Here is a 21,425-nt window from a genome sequence, read left to right on the forward strand (position 1 = left end):
ATATTTTCAGCTTATGATGAAATCATTGTGAGGTTACCTCTTATAAATCAAGGCCCATCTGTGTTTGAGTGAGGGGTGATGGGAAAAGGCATACTTTTGTCCTAGCCCAGGGCTAGTTTTATTCAGTTTGGCAAAGACTGACTCAGCCATCTGTGTAATGGGCCTCTGCCAGGTGTGGAGACACGAAGGTCACAGTCCCTAGCGTCTGTCCTGAAGGGCATCTAGCGCACTGAGGTTCTGCTGCCATGTTCTCTTTCCTCATACCTGTTTCCCTATACAGATTCGTCTTCACCACAGATCACTGTACAGAGCCTTTGAGCACCTCTTGCTCCTGAGCGCCCTCCACTTTCCCCACGTCACTGCCCCCACCCACCATAGCTGTCAGTGCACTGGCTGCTCACTGAGGGGTCAGGACTGCCTGACACGGAAGAAAGCAGTGCATCTGCTTCCTCAATTGTGGGACTCAAGTTGGTCTTCTGAAGAGATCATAATGTCTGCAACTCAATCCTTCGTAGACCCCTTTCCCCAACCATAAACATATAACACGCCAGATACAGTGTAAAACCCCCTCTCCATTCCCCCAACCATAAACACGTAACATGCCAGATACATGTATAAAGCCCCCTCTCCATTCCCCCAACCATAGACACATAACACACCAGAGACACATGTAACACCCCATCTCCATTCCCCTGACTATAAGCACGTAACACACCAGAGACACATGTGAAACCCCATCTCCATTCCCCTGACTATAAACACATAACACCAGAGACACATGTAACACCCCATCTCCATTCCCCTGACTATAAACACATAACACCAGAGACACATGTAACACCCCATCTCCATTCCCCTGACTATAAGCACGTAACACACCAGAGACACATGTGAAACCCCATCTCCATTCCCCTGACTATAAACACATAACACCAGAGACACATGTAACACCCCATCTCCATTCCCCTGACTATAAACACATAACACCAGAGACACATGTAACACCCCATCTCCATTCCCCTGACTATAAACACATAACACCAGAGACACATGTAACACCCCATCTCCATTTCCCTGACCATGAACACGTAACATGCCAGATACAGTGTAAAACCCCCTCTCCATCCCGGTGCCGCGACTCACTAGGCTAATCCTCTGCCTGTGGCACCGGCACTCCGGGTTCTAGTCCTGGTTGGGGCACCGGTTCTGTCCCGGTTGCTCCTCTTCCAGTCCAGCTCTTTGCTGTGGCCCGGGAAGGCAGTGGAGGATGGCCCAAGTGCTTGGGCCCAGCACCCGCATGGGAGACCAGGGGAAGGCACCTGGCTCCTGGCTTCAGATCGGCGCAGTGTACCAGCCATAGTGGCCATTTGGGGGGTGAACCAATGAACTAACGGAAGGAAGACCTTTCTCTCTGTCTCTGTGTCTCTCTCTCTAACTCTGCCTGTCAAAAAAAAAAAAAAAAAAACCCTCTCCATCCCCCTGACCATAAACATGTAACATGCCAGATACACGTGTAAAACCCCCTCTCCATTCCCTGACCATAAACATGTAACATACCAGGTACATGTGTATAACCCCCTCTCCATTGGAATAACAGTCTTTTGAGGGTCTCATTCCATTATCAATTGCTCATCAATTAAGCCTTTCAATAAGACTTCTCAACTGTGAAATAGGCTATTATGGCTTATACCCATATAAAGAACAATTCAGTTAGTGTTTCCTCATTAACAGTGGAGAGTAATAGTTTTCTCTCTACAGAAACCAAACAACAGTGATCAGAAAGAGACTCAGAAAAAGCCAAAATTATACTACAGAAGAGCCGCAAGTCCCTGTCGCCTCCATTCCCCCAGCCTCCTTCTCTACACCCATCCCTGCCAAACAAGGGGCCTTATCACAAAGGCTTTGGCCATTCCTGCAGGAAGCTTGTCAAGTTTATAATGCGCACTGGGTGTTAATAGCCCATCTGCTGCTTGCTTCTGAACACATACAGCAGCCTGAATGCTTTGTGAGGCTGAGGATTTACAGTCTCAAGTCCTCCTAAGAAAGTGTGTCTTTGGAAGAGTTTGTAAATGGTAGGACTTCTGAAGTAGACACACCTTGTTAAACTGTACTTTGATCAAATAATTTCTGATCTGGAGCACTGAATTATCCTCAGGGAGACTCTTCTGTTATCTCCAAAATGGGGACGTTGCATGGTTGATGTAAAGAATTCTTTTAGTATAAGTAAAAAGTGCCTGATGTATACTAGTTTTTTTTTTTTTTTAATGTATTTATTTATTTGAGAGGCAGAGTTACAGACAGAGGGAGAGACAGAGAGAGAGGTCTTACATCTGCTGGTTTACTCCCCAAATGGCCGCAATGGCCGGAGCTGAGCCAATACAACGTCAGGAGCCAGGAGCTTCTTTTGTGTCTCCCATGTGGGTGCAGGTGCCCAAACTGTTGGCCCATCTTCTACTGCTTTCCCAGGCTATATCAAAGAGCTGGATCAGAAGCAGAGCAGCCAGGACTTGAACTGGTGCTCATATGGGATGCCGGTGCCATGGGTGGAGGATTAACCTACTGAGCCACAGTGCCAGCCCCCAGTGTGAACTTTCTAATTAGTGAACACTTAAAACTATTGGAGAGGGGATCCCCTAACTTTTATGTCCTCAATCAGACTTGAATTATTTTTGCTAATAGACAAGTATGCAATAGCTTTCTTCCTTCTTCTGTAACCTTCTGCTTTGTGAGGACTGGTGAGTGGGAGTCCTTTCTTTCTCATTGCTCTCTCCCAGCTCTGAGCAGTCCTTCCCTGGAATGCGGGACTGTCTCTAATCATCTCCTACAGTTAGAGTGAGTAAGCTTGAGACGTGCTAACACAAAACTGTTTTCTTGGATTTTTTGTATTGTTCCCAGAAACCAGGAAATATCAACACTGTAACCATCTTATAGCTCTCAGATTGCACTTAAAGTGGCTCAAGCATCCATTATCACCTGAACTTTGGCTAACAAACTACGGTTTTGATTAGGAAGGCCATGTTAGGAAGAAATCAATAGTGAATGTGTCTCTAAGATTAGGACTGTGTCAGGTTCTTGTTGTTTTTGAGAAGCAGAGAAACAGACAAGATAGAGCTCCCTTATGTTGGCTCACTCCTCAGATGTCTGCAATGCCTGGACTGGCCTAGGCTGAAGCCTGGAACCAGGAACTCAAGTCTCCAAGGCAGTTGGCAGGAACCCAGCTGCTTCAGCCATTACCTGCTGCCTCCCACGTCTGCGGGGGCTGGATTCATTAACTGAGAGCCACAACCAGGCATCAGACCCAGGCAATCCAGTGTGGGACATGGGACTCTCAGTTGTTAAGCCAAACGCCCACCCCTATGTTGTATACTAGTTTATTAGCAAGATACAGTTCCTAAAAGGAGATTATGTCCTATCTGAAAAGACTAACAAGTAAAAGGTCAATTTGATGCAATTTCATAAATGCTGTGAAGAGGAAAATATACTTCAGAAACAGGTTTGGAAGGACATGTAACAGAGCCTCAGGAAGGTAAGGGAAAACTGTGGGAGAATTCGTGAAGGAAGTGATACCTAAGCCTGCGCTGAAAAGGACAAAACAGATGTTAGTTGTTTAGGAGGATTCAGAGTGGACAAACCAGCGGATGGATAGATACGAGAAACCACAGACATTTGGGCAGCTGCAAGTCATTCAAGACAAACTGTGAAAAACCTAGGGAGCCTTGTTAAAGATTTGAGTTATCTGGGAGCATTGGGAGCTACTGGAAGGCTTTAAATGGGGAGCAGACATGATCACATCTATATTTCAGAAAAAACATTCTGTCTGCAGAATTTAGAATGGGTTGGAAGCAGATCTGATCAGAGGCATAGAGAGCAGACTAACTTTGAACTAGGGTAGGGATTACAGGGAGTGAGAAGTGTAGTCAAACTGGAAAGGTGATGTGTGAATTCAGAGTGTCTATGAAATAATAAATGGGTATGTCCAAAAAGCAAGTGCACATATTCAGATCTGGATCCAGGGAGCCTGGAAAGACAGATCTGGAGGGTTATTGACAAGTAGTTAGTCATTTAAGCCACGGGAATACATAGTGTCACTCAGTGTATAGGTTAGGAAAAGGCAGTCACACCCACTGTGCCGGAGGAAGGCACTGTGATGGGGGTTGAGCCGTGCAGCCAGAAAGCCAGAAGGAAAACTGGGAGAAGGCAGTGCCGCAGACCTTAAGCAGTGTTGGGAAAGATCTTGTGAAAAGGTGAGCTAGCGATTGGCAGGTCAGCCACCCAGCAGTGACTGGTGAGGCAGCTTCTGTGCACTAGTCACAGGCAGGCAGGATGCGGACAACTGCTGTTAGGAAGTGAGACCTGTTTCTCCACTTCAGTCTTCCCTCCATTCCTCCTGTTCTCATCTCCTCCCTCTGTGACTTCTGCAAACAGCAGATCCCCAGTGCCTATCCACTGAATCTGCTTCCCTGCTATTGATTTCTCTCTGAAGTAAAATAAGTCCTTGTCTTTTTTCCTATCCCCTGGACAGTTGCTGACATTATCCAGAGCTTGTTTTGTTTCCAGGCTACACACCGTCTTCCTCATCACCATTCACCTCATTTCCCTTTCTGGCTCTGTTAATGTTACCCATTTAAAAAAAAAAAAAGATTTATTTATTTATTTGAAAGGCAAGAGCTACAGAGGGAGAGACAGAGACACATCTTCCATCCGCTGATTCACAAATGGCCACAACAGCTGGAGCTGGGCTGGCCTGAAGGCAGGAGCCAAGCACTTCCTCTGGGTCTCCCACATGGGTGCTGGGGCCCAAGGACTTGGGCCATCTTGCACTGCCTTCCCAGGTACGTAGGCATGGAGCTGGATCACAAATTGGAGAACCTGGGACTCCAGGCATCCATCTGGGATGCTAGGATTGCAGGCAGTGGCCTTACCCACTATACCACAGTACCAGTCCCTACCTACCCATATTTACCTGTAACTTTCAAGCAAAAAGTAAACCACAGGCTCATTTACAAATCTCATAAAGGGAGCTCTGTGAAAAATAAACATGAGGCTGGTACCGCGGCTCACTAGCCTAATCCTCCGCCTGCAGCGCTGGCATCCTGGGTTCTAGTCCCGATCGGGGCGCCAGATTCTGTCCCAGTTGCTCCTCTTCCAGGTCAGCTCTCTGCTGTGGCCCAGGAGGGCAGTGGAGGACGGCCCAAGTGCTTGGGCCCTGCACCCACATGGGAGACCAAGAGGAGGCACCTGGCTCCTGGCTTCGCATCAGCACCGCACTGGCCATAGCGGCCATTTAGGGGGTGAACCAACAGAAGGAAGACCTTTCTCTCTCTCTCACTGTCTAACTCTGCCTGTTTAAAAAAAAAAAAAAGAAAAGAAAAGAAAAATAAACACGAGTGTCTCTTCCCAGAAGAGCAGTCTCGCAGTGCAGATGAGAAGACCAGTCTTGTGCAGGGAATGACCATTGAGCTCTGAAAATGCACCAGTTAACAGGATATAAGTCAGTGAATGGAAAAACAGGGAACATGGAATAAATGTGGATAATTACTGATTCCAGTTTCTAAAATCCTCTGAGGTAGACTATGCCTGTGGGATAACAGCAGCAATCCAGGCACCCATAATGATCAGACACAGTTAAGACATTGGTAGTAAGCATGAGGTAGTTTTATCTGTTTTACAACTAAGTAAGAACATACTCCTCTCCCTGTCTTTTCTAGAACTTCTAAGGTGCCTGAGACCAGACAGCTCAAATAAGGATGTGTATGCCTCATCGGTAGTTAATTATTACTGTTGAAATATAAAATACTCATGGCAGTAGAATTTACTATTACCATTTTAATGTGGTACTCACAGTTCACGTATGCCTTAAAAATTTATAAGAAATGCTAACAGTGACCAAATTCTTGTTAGTACTGTTGTTCTACCATTTTTTTTAATGTTTATTGTCACCTACTTGAAAGGCAGAGTGATTGGGAAGGGGCTGGGGGCAGTATCTTCCATTCATTGGTTCACTCCCCATATGCCCACAGGGCCAGGCTGGGTGGAAGCCAGGATCCTGGAGTTCCATCCAGGTTGTCACAAGGATAGCAGAGGCCCAAACACTTGAACCATCATCTACTGCATCCCAGGATGTATTAGCAGGAAGCTGGAGCTAGGATTCGAACCAGCTCACCAATGGAGGGTAGAGGCTTCCCAGACAGTGGCTGAAATCATGCCTGCCCTTGCTCCATCAGTTTTGGCACTTGGATATTAACTTCATATCCATTTTATTAACACACAGCGAGTGAGTCATCTGTTGGCCCAGGGCCTAGACAAGCCTTTGCTGTCAGATGGCTTCAAAAGGTCTCTCTCGCTTTCTGTCATGGGTTTTGTGTCTCTCCCTGCCAATTTCCTCCTCTGTCTTGAAAGTACTTTTCTGAGGTTTATGACAATGTTCTGGTTACAGGTCTGTTCCTGAGCAAGTGAGCTTTCCCAAGGAAAAGCTGTCTGGTGGTGGACACAGTGGTTGAGAGTGGTGGGTGTAAGCGGCTTGTTAGAGCCGGGCGGTGAATGACTTAGAGCTTGGCTGTTGATTGCTGTACTCTGCAGGCTAACCTCCTGAGAATCCTTTACGTCCTTTATCTTTAGGGCCTAGAAAACAGTTGTTGAAATCTGAATACATTTGCCTATACTCTGTCTTCAGAAAGTGAAAGCACAATTCATTATCTGAAACGTTACTGGGGACCCTGTCCTTGAGGCAAAATCTTCTCTTCACTGCTTGGATCACTTGAAAAGAGATTTGTTCCAACTGCTTGTAAGGTTTTTCAGAATCCAATTGGAAAAGGAGATTTTCCAGTATTTAAACTTGTATAGGGTGAGCCTAGGCCGGGCAGAAGGAAGCCCCTGAAATCTGTGATGATGGCAGCTAGTGTGGGGCTGGTGTGCCAGATACCACAGCACCTGGAGCAGGCAGACCCCTGGCCTGGTTTCCTAAAAATGCCTGCTTTGCTTTCCTGCGTGCTAAGGGCATTTAATCTCCTTTTGTGAAACTGCTGGCATTGGAGCCAGCGCAGTGGCATAGCGGGTAAAGCTGCCGCCTGCAGTGCTGGCATCCCATATGGCCACCAGTTCGAGTCTCAGCTGCACTATGCCATTATATCTTAAGCACTTTGCAAAGGCTATCTGGAACACCTGTGATCATTCTCTAGTAAAACAAAAAAAAAAGTTGGGACAGGTGTTTGGCCTAGCAATTAAGATCATGCATCTCATGGGGATGGCTTGGTTTGCTTACCAGTTCCAAGCCTCAGTTTCCTGCTGATGCTTGCACCGGCCGACAGCGATGGCTCAGGTGCTTGGGCTCCTGCCACCCACGTGAGAAACCTGGATTGAGTTCCTGGCTTCTGGGTTTGACCTGGCCCAGCCCTGGCTGCTGTGGGCATGTGAGGAGTGCACCAGTGGGCAAAAGATCTGCCTGCCTCTCTCTACCTCACAAATTACTAATTAAAATTTAAAAATCAGCAACTCTAAAAAGGGAAAAGTTAACAAGGCTTTGAAGTCTTGACATAATGATGATCAACATACTTTCTGTAGTCATAATTTAAAAAATGACCACAGCCTGCTGGGAAATGTGACCATTTTATAAGGGATCTCTAGGATATAAATATATAAAACCCTGTGTTCATAAAGAGACATTGCATCTGGAAACACAACCGGTCTCCAGGATTTTAGACACTGAAGGACTGTGTTGTAACATTGTTGCAGTTTAAATGTCTAGCACAAGGAATCAAGCTTGCTTCTCAAGGATTTCAGTTTCTTCCCAGTCACTCCAGTGTGTGGTAGGGCCAGGGCTCAAACCTCTTCTCTGTGTGCCTCTCAGGGGCCGAGAAACGCTTTCCTCTCCCCAGCCCCTCCCTCTCTTCCTTCCTTCCTTTCTCTCATTTTTCCGCCCGCCCTCTTTCCTTCTTCCCTTTCGCTCCCCCGTCCCTTCTCTGAACAAGCACCACACCCACAGCAGTCATCTGAAAGTTGGAGAGGGAGACAAACACTCAAGTGACCCTCAGAGGCTCAGAGCTGGGAAGTGGCTGAGTGATGGACAGTGACACAGCCCCAGCCTTTATCAGAATGTTAACGAAGCCTGGGACAGAGAAGGAAGCAGAAATAGCCTCCCGCCAATAACAGCCCTGGTCTTTGAATTATGAAGAAAAATGGGTGAAATATGGAAGACTGGGTGCCAAGATTTTTTCCTGCTTATAACAAACAAACAAAAATTTTAAGATGTCTTACATTTCTTCATATATTCAGTCAAGGAATCATGTATTCTTTTTGCCTGGGTTCTTTTGTTGTTGTTGTTTTTTAAAGATTTATTTATTTATTTAAAAGTCAGATCAATTTTTCGTCTGCTGTTTTACTCCCCAAATGGCCATAACCTGGGGTCGGGCCAGGCCAAAGCCAGGAGCTAGGTGGTCAATCTGAGTCCACTACGTTCCCAGGTCATTAGCAGGGGAGCTGCATCTGAAGTGGAGCAGCTGGAACAGGAGTGGACACCCATATGGGATGCTGGTGTTACAGGGGGTGGCTTTACCTGCTGTGCCACTTGCACGTGTTTTTGATAGCTGGCTAACCCCTTTCCCATATCGCTTCATCATAATAAATAAAGGTAGACCCTAATTTCTCGGTTACTTGTCAGATTGATCCTGGAAATTTCCCTGTGACTCTCTAAAGTCCGAGACCTTTTGGAGAAAGCACTGCAAGTCGTGCCACATCTGAAGGTGCTGCTCTCCAGCCAGAGTAAGGAGGACTTCAGGGCTGGCGGAAAAGAAGGCCTGCTGCAGGCCCGTGCCCATGCCCGTGCCCCGTACGTAACTGTAACCTGGAAGACAGAACAGCACACATGTTCATTGCACAGATCAACATAAACATGCTCGATCCTTTGACTATGCTTTGCTAATTCTCTCTTAATTCTACTTTTCTGACTTTGTCTATATAACATGGAGAAGTTAATGCTCCAGGCTCCTTTTAGCTTTCAAATTCTGTGACTGATTTTTCACATGTATGCTAGATTGAGTGATGGGCTAAGCAGGTTTTCATTTGCTGTCACTCCTACCTTTCAGATTTGTGGAAACTTAACACTTTTGTGTTCACTGTGTGTGTGTGTTTAAGGAGAGATGAAGCAGGGTGATTTTTGGAAAGATACCTCACCAGAAACATTTAGAATGAAAAAAACATAATTATCGAATTATGAAGCATGCTTTTTTAATTGTTGCCATTTGTATTATTATAACTTCAAAAAAGAGTTGTTCACAGTTTTTTTCCCTATATTCTTAAATCAAGACCATTTCAACTTTATTTTGAATTAGTTTAATTGCATGTAGCAGTTTTATCTATTTAATAAAGCATGAGTTAAATAACACTTTGAAAACTGGAATCAGACTGCGTTTTTAACTGATGTTGATGAATTTCAGTTGAGCGTTGGTCACTTTCCAAATTGCAATTTGTATTCACCTGAGTACAAATTTTCAGATTTGATGCCAATTATTTGTGCATGTGTAGGTGATTTTTGTGTTAGGATTCAGCTTCATAGGAGATTTAATTAACAAACTTCATAGGAAAGTTAAAGAAAGCCTTTCATTCCACGTTTTAAATGAAATTAAATAAATAGCATTGTTAAATCATATGGCAGAGTTCTCTCATGAACCATACCAGCTAAAAAGAAGTGAAGTACAAGGAACACAAGGGAGAGTAACATGTTTTTAGGCATCATTATCACCCTTCACTTGTTTGAGAAAATGGGTAGTAATTAGATGTCACAGAGCATTTCTTTTCTTACGTAAAATTTCTTGATTGGATTTATCTTGCTCTCTGTTTTACATTTAGTTTGTGCAGCAAATACTCTTAGGTTTGGAGTGTCTTGATTACAGTAATTGATCCTTTATTTTTTTCCTTCTCAGTTCTGTCATTTAAAACAATGCCCTATAATTTAAGTAGTAAAAAGAAAGATGTCAGAATGAGCTCCATAGGGTAAAGTCTTTTTTTCTTTTTAATCCAGTTGTCAACCCTGGGTTTTGCTTACTTTCTATGGATTTGGAACTTTATTTTCTAGTAGGAATTCAGCATGTTGAGCATATTTTAAAGTTTGTACTTTGCCCTTTTTTAACATTTGTTTTGCACTTTTAGAGTACTGTAAGAATATCATCCTTTAAGCTTGGTTCTCCATGAAAATATTAACAGAGAGAATATCTTCCAAGAATATAGTGGCTCCAAGTACGAAGCTCTAAGTCATTTTTTATTGTTAGTTACTAACTGGTCTCCGGTTTCTTATTCACCTCTAGCAGTTTGTTAACACTTCACCACATGGGTGGGAGTCAAAACTGAGAGAGTAGTTGTTACCATCCCCAAACCTAGAGAATGAGAAAGGAAGAAAGCCAGGGACAGAACAGACATGTGAACGGCAGACTGAAGAGGAGGAAGCAGAGCAGTGCTCAGAGGCAGGAGAGAACCCAGGAGAGTACTGTAACAAGGAGCCAAGGAAGAATTCAAGAGTATTACTGACTTCTTGCAGGTGCCAGTAGATGAGGATTGAAAAGCTATTGAATTTTACAGTTAGGAGGTTGTTTCTGACCTTTGATAGAGCAGTTTCAGAAAATGTAGATACAGACTTCCTAAAGAGGAAACGAAAATAAATAGATGAAAACAGTTATCCTAGACTGTTAACTCATCAGATATGAAGGAAGAGAAGGAGACGATGGTTAGAGGAGAAAGCAATATTCCTGGGGAACTGTTGTCTTTCAGTACAGGAGACCTTGTACCCAAGGCATAATTGTAGACCTCAAAGAAGAACCAAGACAGAGAATGGTTTAAAATGTACAAGACAACAAGTAATGAAACAAGGTCCTAAAAAAGGTTGGTAGAGAATCCAGGATCCCAGTGTTGCTGGAGGAATGGAGATGGGAGAAATCAGGAAGTATATTTGTTTACAGAATATGCAAGGAGAGAGGTCAATACTTAAAATTTTAATCTTGTAGAAAACAAGATCAAGCTATATGCCACCAAGAGAGGTATTTATTAAGAATTTACAAAGCTAGCATTTATTGGGTACTTACTGTAGCTCGGAACATTATTGAAAGTTTTTTTTTTTTTTAATTCCCTCACTTTTCTGAAGCCCAGAATTCTGTGAGGTCAAGTGTTGTCACTACTTCTCAATGGAGGAACCTGAAGTTCCAGAAACCTGAGTCAGTGTAGACACTGAAGATCAGAGCTAGTCCTTTAAACCTAGTTTCAGCTGCAGACACCTATGCAGTTGTGGTAAGCTAGGGGTATTGTATGTATTTTGCAGAATAGAAAATAGAGAGTATCAGAAGCCTATAAAAGAATTGTATGCACCTTAACTGTGTGGTAAGTCCCAGTCTGCACCACCGTGTTGACCACCTCTGGCAGCCATTAGCTGCCCAGTGCATGATCATATGAAGGCAGATTCTGGGCAGGCCTTTTAGTTTCAGAATGCACAGATGAGAAAATAAGGCATATTTTGGCAAAGCTTCCTAAATTTTAGGAATAAAGAGAAACTTTCATGAGATTCACAAAAGGAAGCATAAGGAAAAAAGATTCAGCCTGGACTTCTCTTAAACTGGAGGCTGGAAGACAATAGAATAGTAGCTGCAGATTTTGTGTTGAAGCAAGTGAAAAGGGTTGTAATTATGAGTTCTATATCCAGTTCTGCACCTGTCAAAGAAAATGAAAGATCCTTGAGATTAAGAATTAAAATATTCAAGAGAAGAGAACATAACAAAGGGTTGAGAAAAGAGACCTCAAGATAGAAGAAAGAAAGAAAAAAGCAGATGAACAAGCAGATGAGTGATTTTTTCTTTGCTGCTTTTTCCAATCAAATGATCCTCAGTGAACATACATTAAACGCGTAGTGGAAATGTAAAATATTATTCCAAATTAGATGAAATGCATGCATATTTAATAAAGACATTAAATCTTAGTTTTGTTTTTTTTTTTTTAAACTGACATAATTAAATCTAAAAGAGTAAAGAGCCACTCAAGGAATGAAACTAAGTTCAGAGGTGGGTGTTTGGCACAGTGGTGAAGATGCCACTTGGGATGTCTGCATCCCATACAGGAGGGCCTGGTCTGAGTCCTGGCTCCACTTCTGATGCCAGCTTCCTGCTAATGTGCATCCTAGGACACAGCAGATGGTGTTGGCTCAATTACTTGTGTCCTGGCCACCACATGGGAGACCTGGATTATGTTTGAGTTTCCTGCCTTGAACCTGACCTAACCGGACTATTGTGAGCATTTGCGAATATGCCAGAGGGCGGAGCATCTGTCTCTGACATTTTCTCTCTCTCTTCTCTCTAATTTCTTTTTTATTTTAAGAGTTATTTTATTTATTTGAAAGACAGAGTTACAGAGAGAGGTGGAGACAGAAAGAGAGAGGTCTTCCATCCGCTGGTTCATTCCGGGATGGCTGCAATGGCCGGAGCTGTGCCGATCCAAAGCCAGGAGCCAGGAGCTTCTTCCGGGTCTCCCATGTGGGTTCAGGGGCCCAAGGACTTGGGCCATCTTCTTCTGCTTTCCCAGGTCACAGCAGAGAGCTGGATTGGAAGAGGCGTAGCTGGGACTAGAACCGGCGCCCATGTGGATGCTGGTGCTTCAGGCCAGGGCGTTAACCTGCTGCGCCACAGCACCAGCCCCTCTAATTTCAAATAAAATAAAATAAAATAATAAGAATCTTAACAAAAAAGAAGAATGTAAGTGCAAAATACATTTTCTTTAAATACAAAATGCATAATACACAATAATTTTAGTAAGACTGTAGAACAAAACCGTTTCAGTAACATTTAAGATTAATGAAAAGGGACAAGAGGGAAGTAAAAGTTTTTTAAGTCTTAAATTGTTGATGTGGAGGGGAGTAGAGAAATAGAGCATTTTTGTGGGAGAGATTGTTAAGCTTCAATACTGTATAACTAAGCACTAACCAGGATAAAGAAGAACACTTTAAAATAATACATTGCACATCATAATTTTAAAAAAAGATAATACTTGTGACCTAACTGTGCCAAACAGCCAAGCAACTGTGCTGTAAAACAGAAACTGTTAGAAATACCAGGAGAACATGAAGCACTATATAGTCAAAAAAGGTCAATATACCTGTCTCAAGGGGTTGAACTGGTGGGGAAAAAATAATAACAGAACATAAAGGAATTGGATCAATAAATTTGACTGATCCCTCACAGAATAAACCTTTGGTTATATGTCCATAAAACATTGACAGAAATCTAACATAAAATTGGTCACAAGAAAAGCCTTAACAAATTTTTGGGAAAAGTGGATTTTGCAAACTGCATTATCTGGTCATATGCCAATAAAATTAGAAATATATAATGATAAATAACTAAACCTGTGGGTACCTTAAATTTGAGAAATATTCATTGAGATTACTTAGATCAAAGAAGAGACCAAAAATTAAAACTACACACTATCCATTATCCTATGAAAAAAACACTTTTCATTCTCCAGTGTTACACAGTATGACCCATACTCAGAAGAAAATTATAACCTTTAGTGTCTTCTTAATTAAAGAAGGAATATGAAAAATGAAAGAACAAAGTGGCTGTGTTAACACATTCAAACAAAAAAAGAAATGTACCAAAAGAAACCAGACCCAGAACATCAAATAGATACATACACATTTCTAGGCTAATCTACAACTATCAGGCCAATTGGGAAATCAGTGTGTATGGAAATAGAGACAGCATATAAATTCCCTGCAGGTGACTTTGGCTCCAGTCCTCTCATTTTTTACCCATTAGATTCCTATCAGGATTCTAAGTGGCTACACTGGGTAGGGGGCTAGATGGACAGGCTTTTATTCCAGCCATCAGGAGACTGGAAGAAGGGATTTGTAGCTGTACTACTTCCAGTTGAAACCTCTCCTGGCCGGTGCCACGGCTCAATAGGTTAATCCTCCACCTAGCAGCGCCGGCACACCGGGTTCTAGTCCCAGTCGGGGCGCCGGATTCTGTCCCGGTTGCCCCTCTTCCAGGCCAGCTCTCTGCTGTGGCCCGGGAAGGCAGTGGAGGATGGCCCAAGTGCTTGGGCCCTGCACCCCGTGGGAGACCAGGAGAAGCACCTGGCTCCTGCCATCGGATCAGCGCGGTGCGCTGGCCGCAGCGCGCCAGCCGTGGCGGCCATTGGAGGGTGAACCAAGGGCAAAAGGAAGACCTTTCTCTCTGTCTCTTTCTCTCACTATCCACTCTGCCTGTCAAAAAAAAGAAAAAAGAAAAAAAAAAAAAGAAACCTCTCCTGCATTAAACATTGCTGCAGAAGGAGATCCATGAATCTTTAGGATGCTACATCACTGAGAAAATCTCATTTTAAAAGGACAAGAATGACCTCAAGGCATAACTAGATTATAGATTCATGAGTTACTGGGAATTACAGAACAGATACCTGTAAATCTGTTGAATTTATTTTAACATATTCTTTCTGTTCTTCTGATTCATCATAACTCTTAAAGACTGTCATTGTCAACAGAAGTTCTTCACCACTGAGGCTTAATAAGATACGACTCCTTGCAATCCCAAAATATAAAGTCTGCCATTTAATATTATATGTTCTTCTAATCTTTCTAATGCCAGGGGCATTTACTTTGTATTTCAGAGGGAAAACCTTTGCCTCCCAGGACAACAGGGAGCATTAAGGATCAACAGCCTTCATTTTGACTCAGTTTCCATTGAAGGCACTAGTGCATTTGAATTACTTGATCTGTGGGGGAGATTGGTAAGAGGGAGGGAGAGGGGATCGTGATTGGTTTTCTGAAAATGTGTAAAACTAGACTGTGTGGTAACAGAACAGGCAATATCTTCCTGCTTTAGGCTTTTCCTGCCAATTAGGAGGCCATGTGTGTGTGTATGTGTACACATGTGCATGTATGCCCTTTACGGGAGAAATACAAAGCTATTCAACATCATACTTTGCTTTTGATAAAATATGGGAAGGAGGGACAAGAACTGTAAACCCTAGAAAACATCTTCCATAACAATTTATAGCATATATAGTAGATGATGAGTAAAACAGCTCAAGCCTTTTGTACTATATTAGGAACTATGACAAGTAACAGGACTAAACTTCTTTTGAATACTAATTATTATTATTTTACTAGTAAGGATTTTTTCAGTTAATATTTAAAAGAGTGCAGAAGAACTTTGATAAATCTATATGAATTCTGTAGTTGATGTCCAAAGAAAACATTATATATTTATATTACCCTTTCCATTTTATGTAATTTTACCTGTTTTTCAAGTTTGTTATAACAGAGATAAGCATTCTCCTTATTTTCAAATTGCTTTCCTCTTCCCTTTCAACTGAAAAGGGAAAAATTCATTTTGCTTTACTGTTAATTTTTCTTTTGAGATTAACCTATAAAATGAAATAGCAAGAAAACATACTTATCTGTACATATTTATCATGTTCATAGCAATTTAACTCACAATAACTAAAATATGAAATTAACCAGATATCCAGCAACTGATGACTGGATAAAGTTTAATATATATATGTATATATATATATATATATATATACACACACACACATATATTTGTATGTGTATATATATAGGTATATATATATATATATAGATAGATAGATAGATAGATACACACACCCATGGAATACTGCTCACCCATAAAAAAGAAATGAAATACTGTCTTTCATAACAAAATGGATGCAATTAGAGACCATTATGCTTAGTGAAATAAATCAGTCCCAAAAAGACAAATGTTTTCCCTGACTTGTGGTAACTAATACACAGAATCCCAAAAAATGTAGTGAATATGAGCAAAATTGACATTTTGAGATATCAGATTTGATATTGTTTATTTTTTTAAAGATTTATTTATTTATATATTTATTTAAAAGGCAGTGTTACAGAGAGGCAGAGAGCGAGGTCTTCCATCCACTGGTTCATTCCCCCAAATCACTGCAATGGTCAGAGCTGGGCTGATCCGAAGCCAAGGAGCCAAGAGCTTCCTCTGGGTCTCCCAAAGGGATGCAGGAGCCCAAGCACTTGGTCCAGCTTCTACTGCTTTCTCAGGCCATAGTAGAGAGCTGAATTGGAAGTGGACTCAAACCGGCACCCACATGGGATACTAGCACTGCAAGAGGCGGCTTTACCCACTAAGCCAAGACCCCTTGATTATTGTTTGTAACCCTTGTCTATATTCTTGGGGAACAGTGGTTTTTCTACTCACTACTTGCTGAATTATTTATTTAGTAGAGGGTTAAGCTTGTTACTATAAAATAAATTGAAATGTCATTGTAAACATTAAAGGAAAAATAAGAAAGAAATAGAGGAGGTAGGGTGGAAGGGAGGAAGAGTAGGGTGGAATTATGCTCTTAAATCTGTATATGAAATACATGAAATGTGTTCCTTTTACATAAATAAAAATATTTTTGATAGTTAAAAAAAGAAATATATTGCCTTTAGAGCAAAAGACACAATGGCACTGTTCTCACTATCTGTAGTTGTGTTGGTGGACATCTGCAAGCTTTTGCATTAATCCATTTAGTTGTGAAATCAAATCACACTGACCACTGGACCCAGCCTCATTTCAAATCATTAAATGTGTGTGACAAACATTTCTGTCCTTGGTCTTTCTTTGCTATGTACCTTAATTGTTATATATCAGCTTAAATTTTTTTTCCTCTTTAGGTGGGTATATTTTCTCATTCTCAGCAGATGTTTCTAACAACATTATATTCTATGGCATTGCAAAGGATCATTTTTAGATTTATTTTTAAAGATTTATTTATTTATTTATTTAAAAAGCAGAGTGACCGAGGAGGAGAGACAGAAGGAGAGAAGAATCTCCATCTGCTGGTTCACTCCCCAAATGCCCACAACAGCCAGGGCTGGGCCAGCCCGAAGCCAGGAATCAGGAGTTCAGTCCACGTTTCCCATGTGGTTGCCTGGGACCCATTCACTGCCTTCCATCATTTACTCCCTTCCAGGCACATTAGCAGAGCGCCAGTGTGGAGGAGCCGGGACTGAAGTGCACGCCGGTATGGGATGCAGGCATCCTGGGCAGCTGCTTAACTCACTGCACCACAACACTCACCCCCAGATGATCTTCATTGCATTCCATCATTCATTTCACTTTTGCCGTGTGCTTTCATGGGCTTTCTAAATGATTTTCTTTTAGTTTTAGGTTTTAAAAAGATACACCGCATCTGATCATACTCTTGTTTCCTTTGTCTCCCTCCATAGGATGAGTATAAGCCAGAGAAGGCCTTGTCTGAGGAGGACCTGAAGAACGCTGTGAGCCTGCACCACGCCCTGGCCTCCAAGGCCACAGACTACGAGAAGAAGCCCAACGTGTTCAAGCTCAAAACTGCCGACTGGAGGGTCTTGCTTTTTCAAACCCAGTATGTGTTGTTGGTTTGTGTTTATTTGCTTTTTATTTTTACTTTGTTTATCACTGCTTTTTTAAAATATTTATTTATTTACCCTTTCTGTCTCTCTCTCACTGTCTAACTCTGCCTGTCCAAAAAAAAAAAAAAAAAGATTTATTTATTTACTTGAAAAGCAAAGTTACAGAGAGGCAGAGACAGAGAGAGAGAGAGCGAGCGAGCGAGCGCCGGCCCCAAAGCTTATCACTGCTTTGACAAAGAAATAGAATCAGGTTCTGCAGGAGACGTTTTTTGAGTTGGAGTCAAAGTCATGAACTTGTTCCATTAGGCAAACAACTGCCTAAAAGACTAGAGTGAAAACCAAGAAAGCCCAGTCCATGGTTTTTTATGCTACAGAGGAGCTCTGTGACTTCAATCAGCCGCTTGCCATCTCCAAAACTCAGTGTCTTCATCCATACAAATGCGACGGTTTTGGAAAGATTCTATTACAAAATGAGTAAGACCTGGATTCAGTCACCATTTCCTAGTCTGTCTTCTCTTCGAGCCTTGGCTAGTGGACAACAATGTTTATCACACAAGGGTTAAATAACTGTATGAAGCAGTGCACGTAGTGCCTTGCACATAGAAACTGGTCAGTACTTGGAAATGTCTGTCTCATTCTCTGGTTCCATTTCCTTCTGAGCTCAGTCTGCTAACATGCCAAAACAGAAAGAAAATCATACACCAAGTGAGGGAAATGGGTGGCTTGCTATTTTAGTAAGGGTCTACTGACAGACTTGGGAGCAGAAGCCGAATGTTGCACGTACAGAATTCTGCATTTGTGAAATGAGAAACTGAGTTTTCAGAACCCAGCCTCTAAGACAGGAAACACATTAGCATCAGTGTCTATAACAGACAATATTAGATATTTACAACTTGAGCCCACTTCAAAATCACCCTCAACCTAGCACCACCCAGCTGGCCTCAGTTGACATTGGAATTAAAATTTGACATCAAGATAATCGTGAAACTCTTGTATCTGTGTGCTTGTTGATTGGAGCCACACAAGATCAAAGCGAGTGAGAACTGAGAACAAGAACAGGTACCCTGGTAATTTGTAGATGTTGAACGTCTGAAGTTATTAAATTGCTGACTTCAGGTACAGAGAAATTATAAGGAAGGAAGCTCAAGGGTTTTGATTGTGAAAATAGGATAGTTTGCACCACACAGGGACCCAGAGACAGACTTATAATTCAGCTGTTGGATGTAAAGAGTTTTTTTCAGATTATCCTGGTCCCCCCGTATTTTTTTTATTCTAAATACCAGCTTTAATAACTGAGAAGATCTAATTACTTCAGATAGAGTCCGTGCAGAACCAGAGTGATCGGATTAGAGAGCCTGTGGGTGCAGGGAGGACTGGGGATCAAGTGTGACATCTCTCAGAGTTGATGAAGAACAGGATTACAGATATGGCTGATGCTGTTTTCCACATTCCCACTCACTGAGTATGCATCTGGTTAATAACTTATCGTGTCTCATGACCATTTATTCATTCATTTCTAAATTCTCAAAGATTTCTTAAGTACTGCAGTGCTGGGCTTTCTGGATATGAGACGTATATGTAAAGAATGATCAAGATGTCAGATGATTTCCACCTCCTTCAGGTGGATAGATTTTTAAACAATCTTTTGAAGGCATACTGACTTTAATACTTACATACCATAAAATTTTGTCTATTTTAAACATGCATTTCAATGATTCTTAGCAGATTTACAGAATAGTGTGGCCATCATCACAGTCCAGTTCTGGAACTTCCATCACTCCAGATGTGAAATGTGTCCATTTCATAATCACTGCCCATTTCGCTCTTAGCCCCAGACACATCACTGATCTACTTTCCATTTCTAAGGCTTTGCCTTTTCTGGACATTTTCAGTAAATGGAATCATACAATACATGGTTTTTATGTTTGCCCTCTTTCACTTGGCATAAAATTTGTTGCATGTTGCAGTATGTCATACTTTTGTGGCTGATACTGTTCAGTATACAGATTTACCACATTTGTTTACCCATTCGTTAATTGATGGACATTTGGAGTGTTTTCATTTCTGACTCTTAGGAATAATAATGCTGTGAACATTGATATACAAATCTTTGTGGTAGCTATATTTTTTGACTTGTCTTGGGTGCCTAATTAAGTTGTATGATAAACTTAACTTTTAGAGGAACTTTTAAAGGAACTGTCTGCCTATCCCATGCCCTTTTTATAGTCTCTCTATAAATGTATGTTTCATGTGAGTTTTAAATTATGTGATTGAAGAAGATGAACTAATGCTTTGATTAATTTTGGCCTGGCTTAGTATCTGACAAGAGATTCAGGTTTAGTGAATATATTTCTCTTTTTCCTTCTATATCCTAAAAATGTAATTATGGTCTTATACTATGATAACCATAGGCCTTTTACTACTATGGTAATGGCTGTTGAGAACGTTAGTCTCCCAAGAAGTCTTGTCAGGGATTAGGTGTACCAAAATGAATAAATGATGTTTGTGTGTGTGCCGTAAGTCAGTAATGCGAAATGGACAAAGTGCAATACCCTTAGTTACAGAAATATCCTAACATAAATATGTCTGTTTCTCATAGGAGTCCAGAGGAAATGCAAGGGTGGATAAACAAAATTAACTGTGTTGCAGCTGTATTTTCTGCACCGCCTTTTCCAGCAGCCATTGGCTCTCAGAAGAAGTTCAGCCGCCCACTTCTGCCTGCCACAACAACAAAATTGTCTCAAGTAAGCCACTTCCAAAGTACTTTGACCTTGAAAAAAGCAAAATTATTAGTAAAATAGTCTTACTAATATTTGTATTTGAATATTACTGTAGATCTGGGGGAATAAATGGAACAAAATGCCGTATACTCGGTTTGACACCTCGTTTAAATGTACATAGCTGAGTCATAGTTGGTAGGATAGCTGCTTTGTTGTAGTTTCTGTGATTCATATCAATTTACTATTTAATCAGTTGTACCTGCCTGGTCTTCTCTTCCTCAAGCAACATTTTTTTCAGCATACTTACATTAAAAAACACACACACACACACACAACAGACAATTAAAAGCCAAAGAGAATGTTGTGCCAAGAAAAGGAGACAGGTAAAATTAATATTAAAAAAAAACTGTTGTATTAAGTGGCAAGGATGTCACCGGGTGACCCTGGTACAGTGATGGGAACAGAAACTACGTTGTTGTTACTGCTTCTGTCAGTCCAGAGGTCTTTTATTTACATTATACTTACTGTGCCATGAATTCACAGGGAGCAGATTCCAGCAGCTCAGGCTCCCTTCCATTTGTTCTGACAAAGTGGGCTTCTCGGGGGAGGAGCAGGCCAGAGCTTCAGGTGAACCCGGGAGCCTTTCTCTGTGGCTGCTTTCATTTTCTCATCATTTTCCTTTGCACCTTTCAGGAAGCTGTTGGCTTCTAGAGTACTTGATATGCTCCATACATACATTAATTTTCTTGGCAAGGATTTTTCCCTTAACTTGTTCACCACAATGCCAACAGCATGCTGGGTAACACTGTAGACTCCCCGACTGTTGCCTTGATGACATGTGTGGGACATTCCTTTTTTAATGGTACCCATCCCTTGATGTCTCAGATACCACTGTCCTTGTAGATTCACCCGTGTGTGGCCAAAGGAACAACTCATGTTTTCTAGAAGGCCCAGAGAATGTGTTCCAGGTGCTTCTCTTCTTTCCCTCTGTGTTCATCATTTTGGTGAATTACTGGAAGATGGAAAGTCCACACTGATCTTTGACAAGAATGGAAGGCAGTGAGGAAGGGAATGTGAACAAGTCTTACTATAATTTACAAAAAATAAAAAGACTTGTAGGAAGAGAGGAAATGTGGTTTTAGGAAGGATTCTTTTTTCATTGATCTTGAAATTCATAATTATTATGAACATGTATTGAATGCTTCCCATGTATGCATTGCTATTACTGTGTATTCACACACCACTAAAATCACTTAAGAACAGAATCCAGCTCAGCCTACGGGACAGATGGCATTCGA

General features: G+C 41.7%; 1 protein-coding gene across 23 annotated transcripts in view; it reads left to right on the forward strand.

Annotated features, from left to right (window-relative positions):
• Positions 1–21,425, forward strand: part of PSD3 (pleckstrin and Sec7 domain containing 3) — a 588,112-nt gene that overhangs the window by 521,777 nt on the left and 44,910 nt on the right. For all 23 annotated transcript variants that reach the window (XR_011378165.1, XM_008267258.4, XM_051819330.2 and 20 more), the window contains 2 exons: positions 17,243–17,400; positions 20,007–20,151. Coding sequence is in view for 22 of the 23 variants with exons in the window: in XM_008267258.4 (XP_008265480.2) it covers positions 17,243–17,400; positions 20,007–20,151 (303 nt within the window). In the remaining variant the exon portion in view is untranslated. The remainder of the gene's footprint in view (positions 1–17,242; positions 17,401–20,006; positions 20,152–21,425) is intronic.

Source organism: Oryctolagus cuniculus, chromosome 8, assembly GCF_964237555.1.
Source record: "Oryctolagus cuniculus chromosome 8, mOryCun1.1, whole genome shotgun sequence".
Lineage (NCBI taxonomy): Eukaryota > Metazoa > Chordata > Mammalia > Lagomorpha > Leporidae > Oryctolagus > Oryctolagus cuniculus.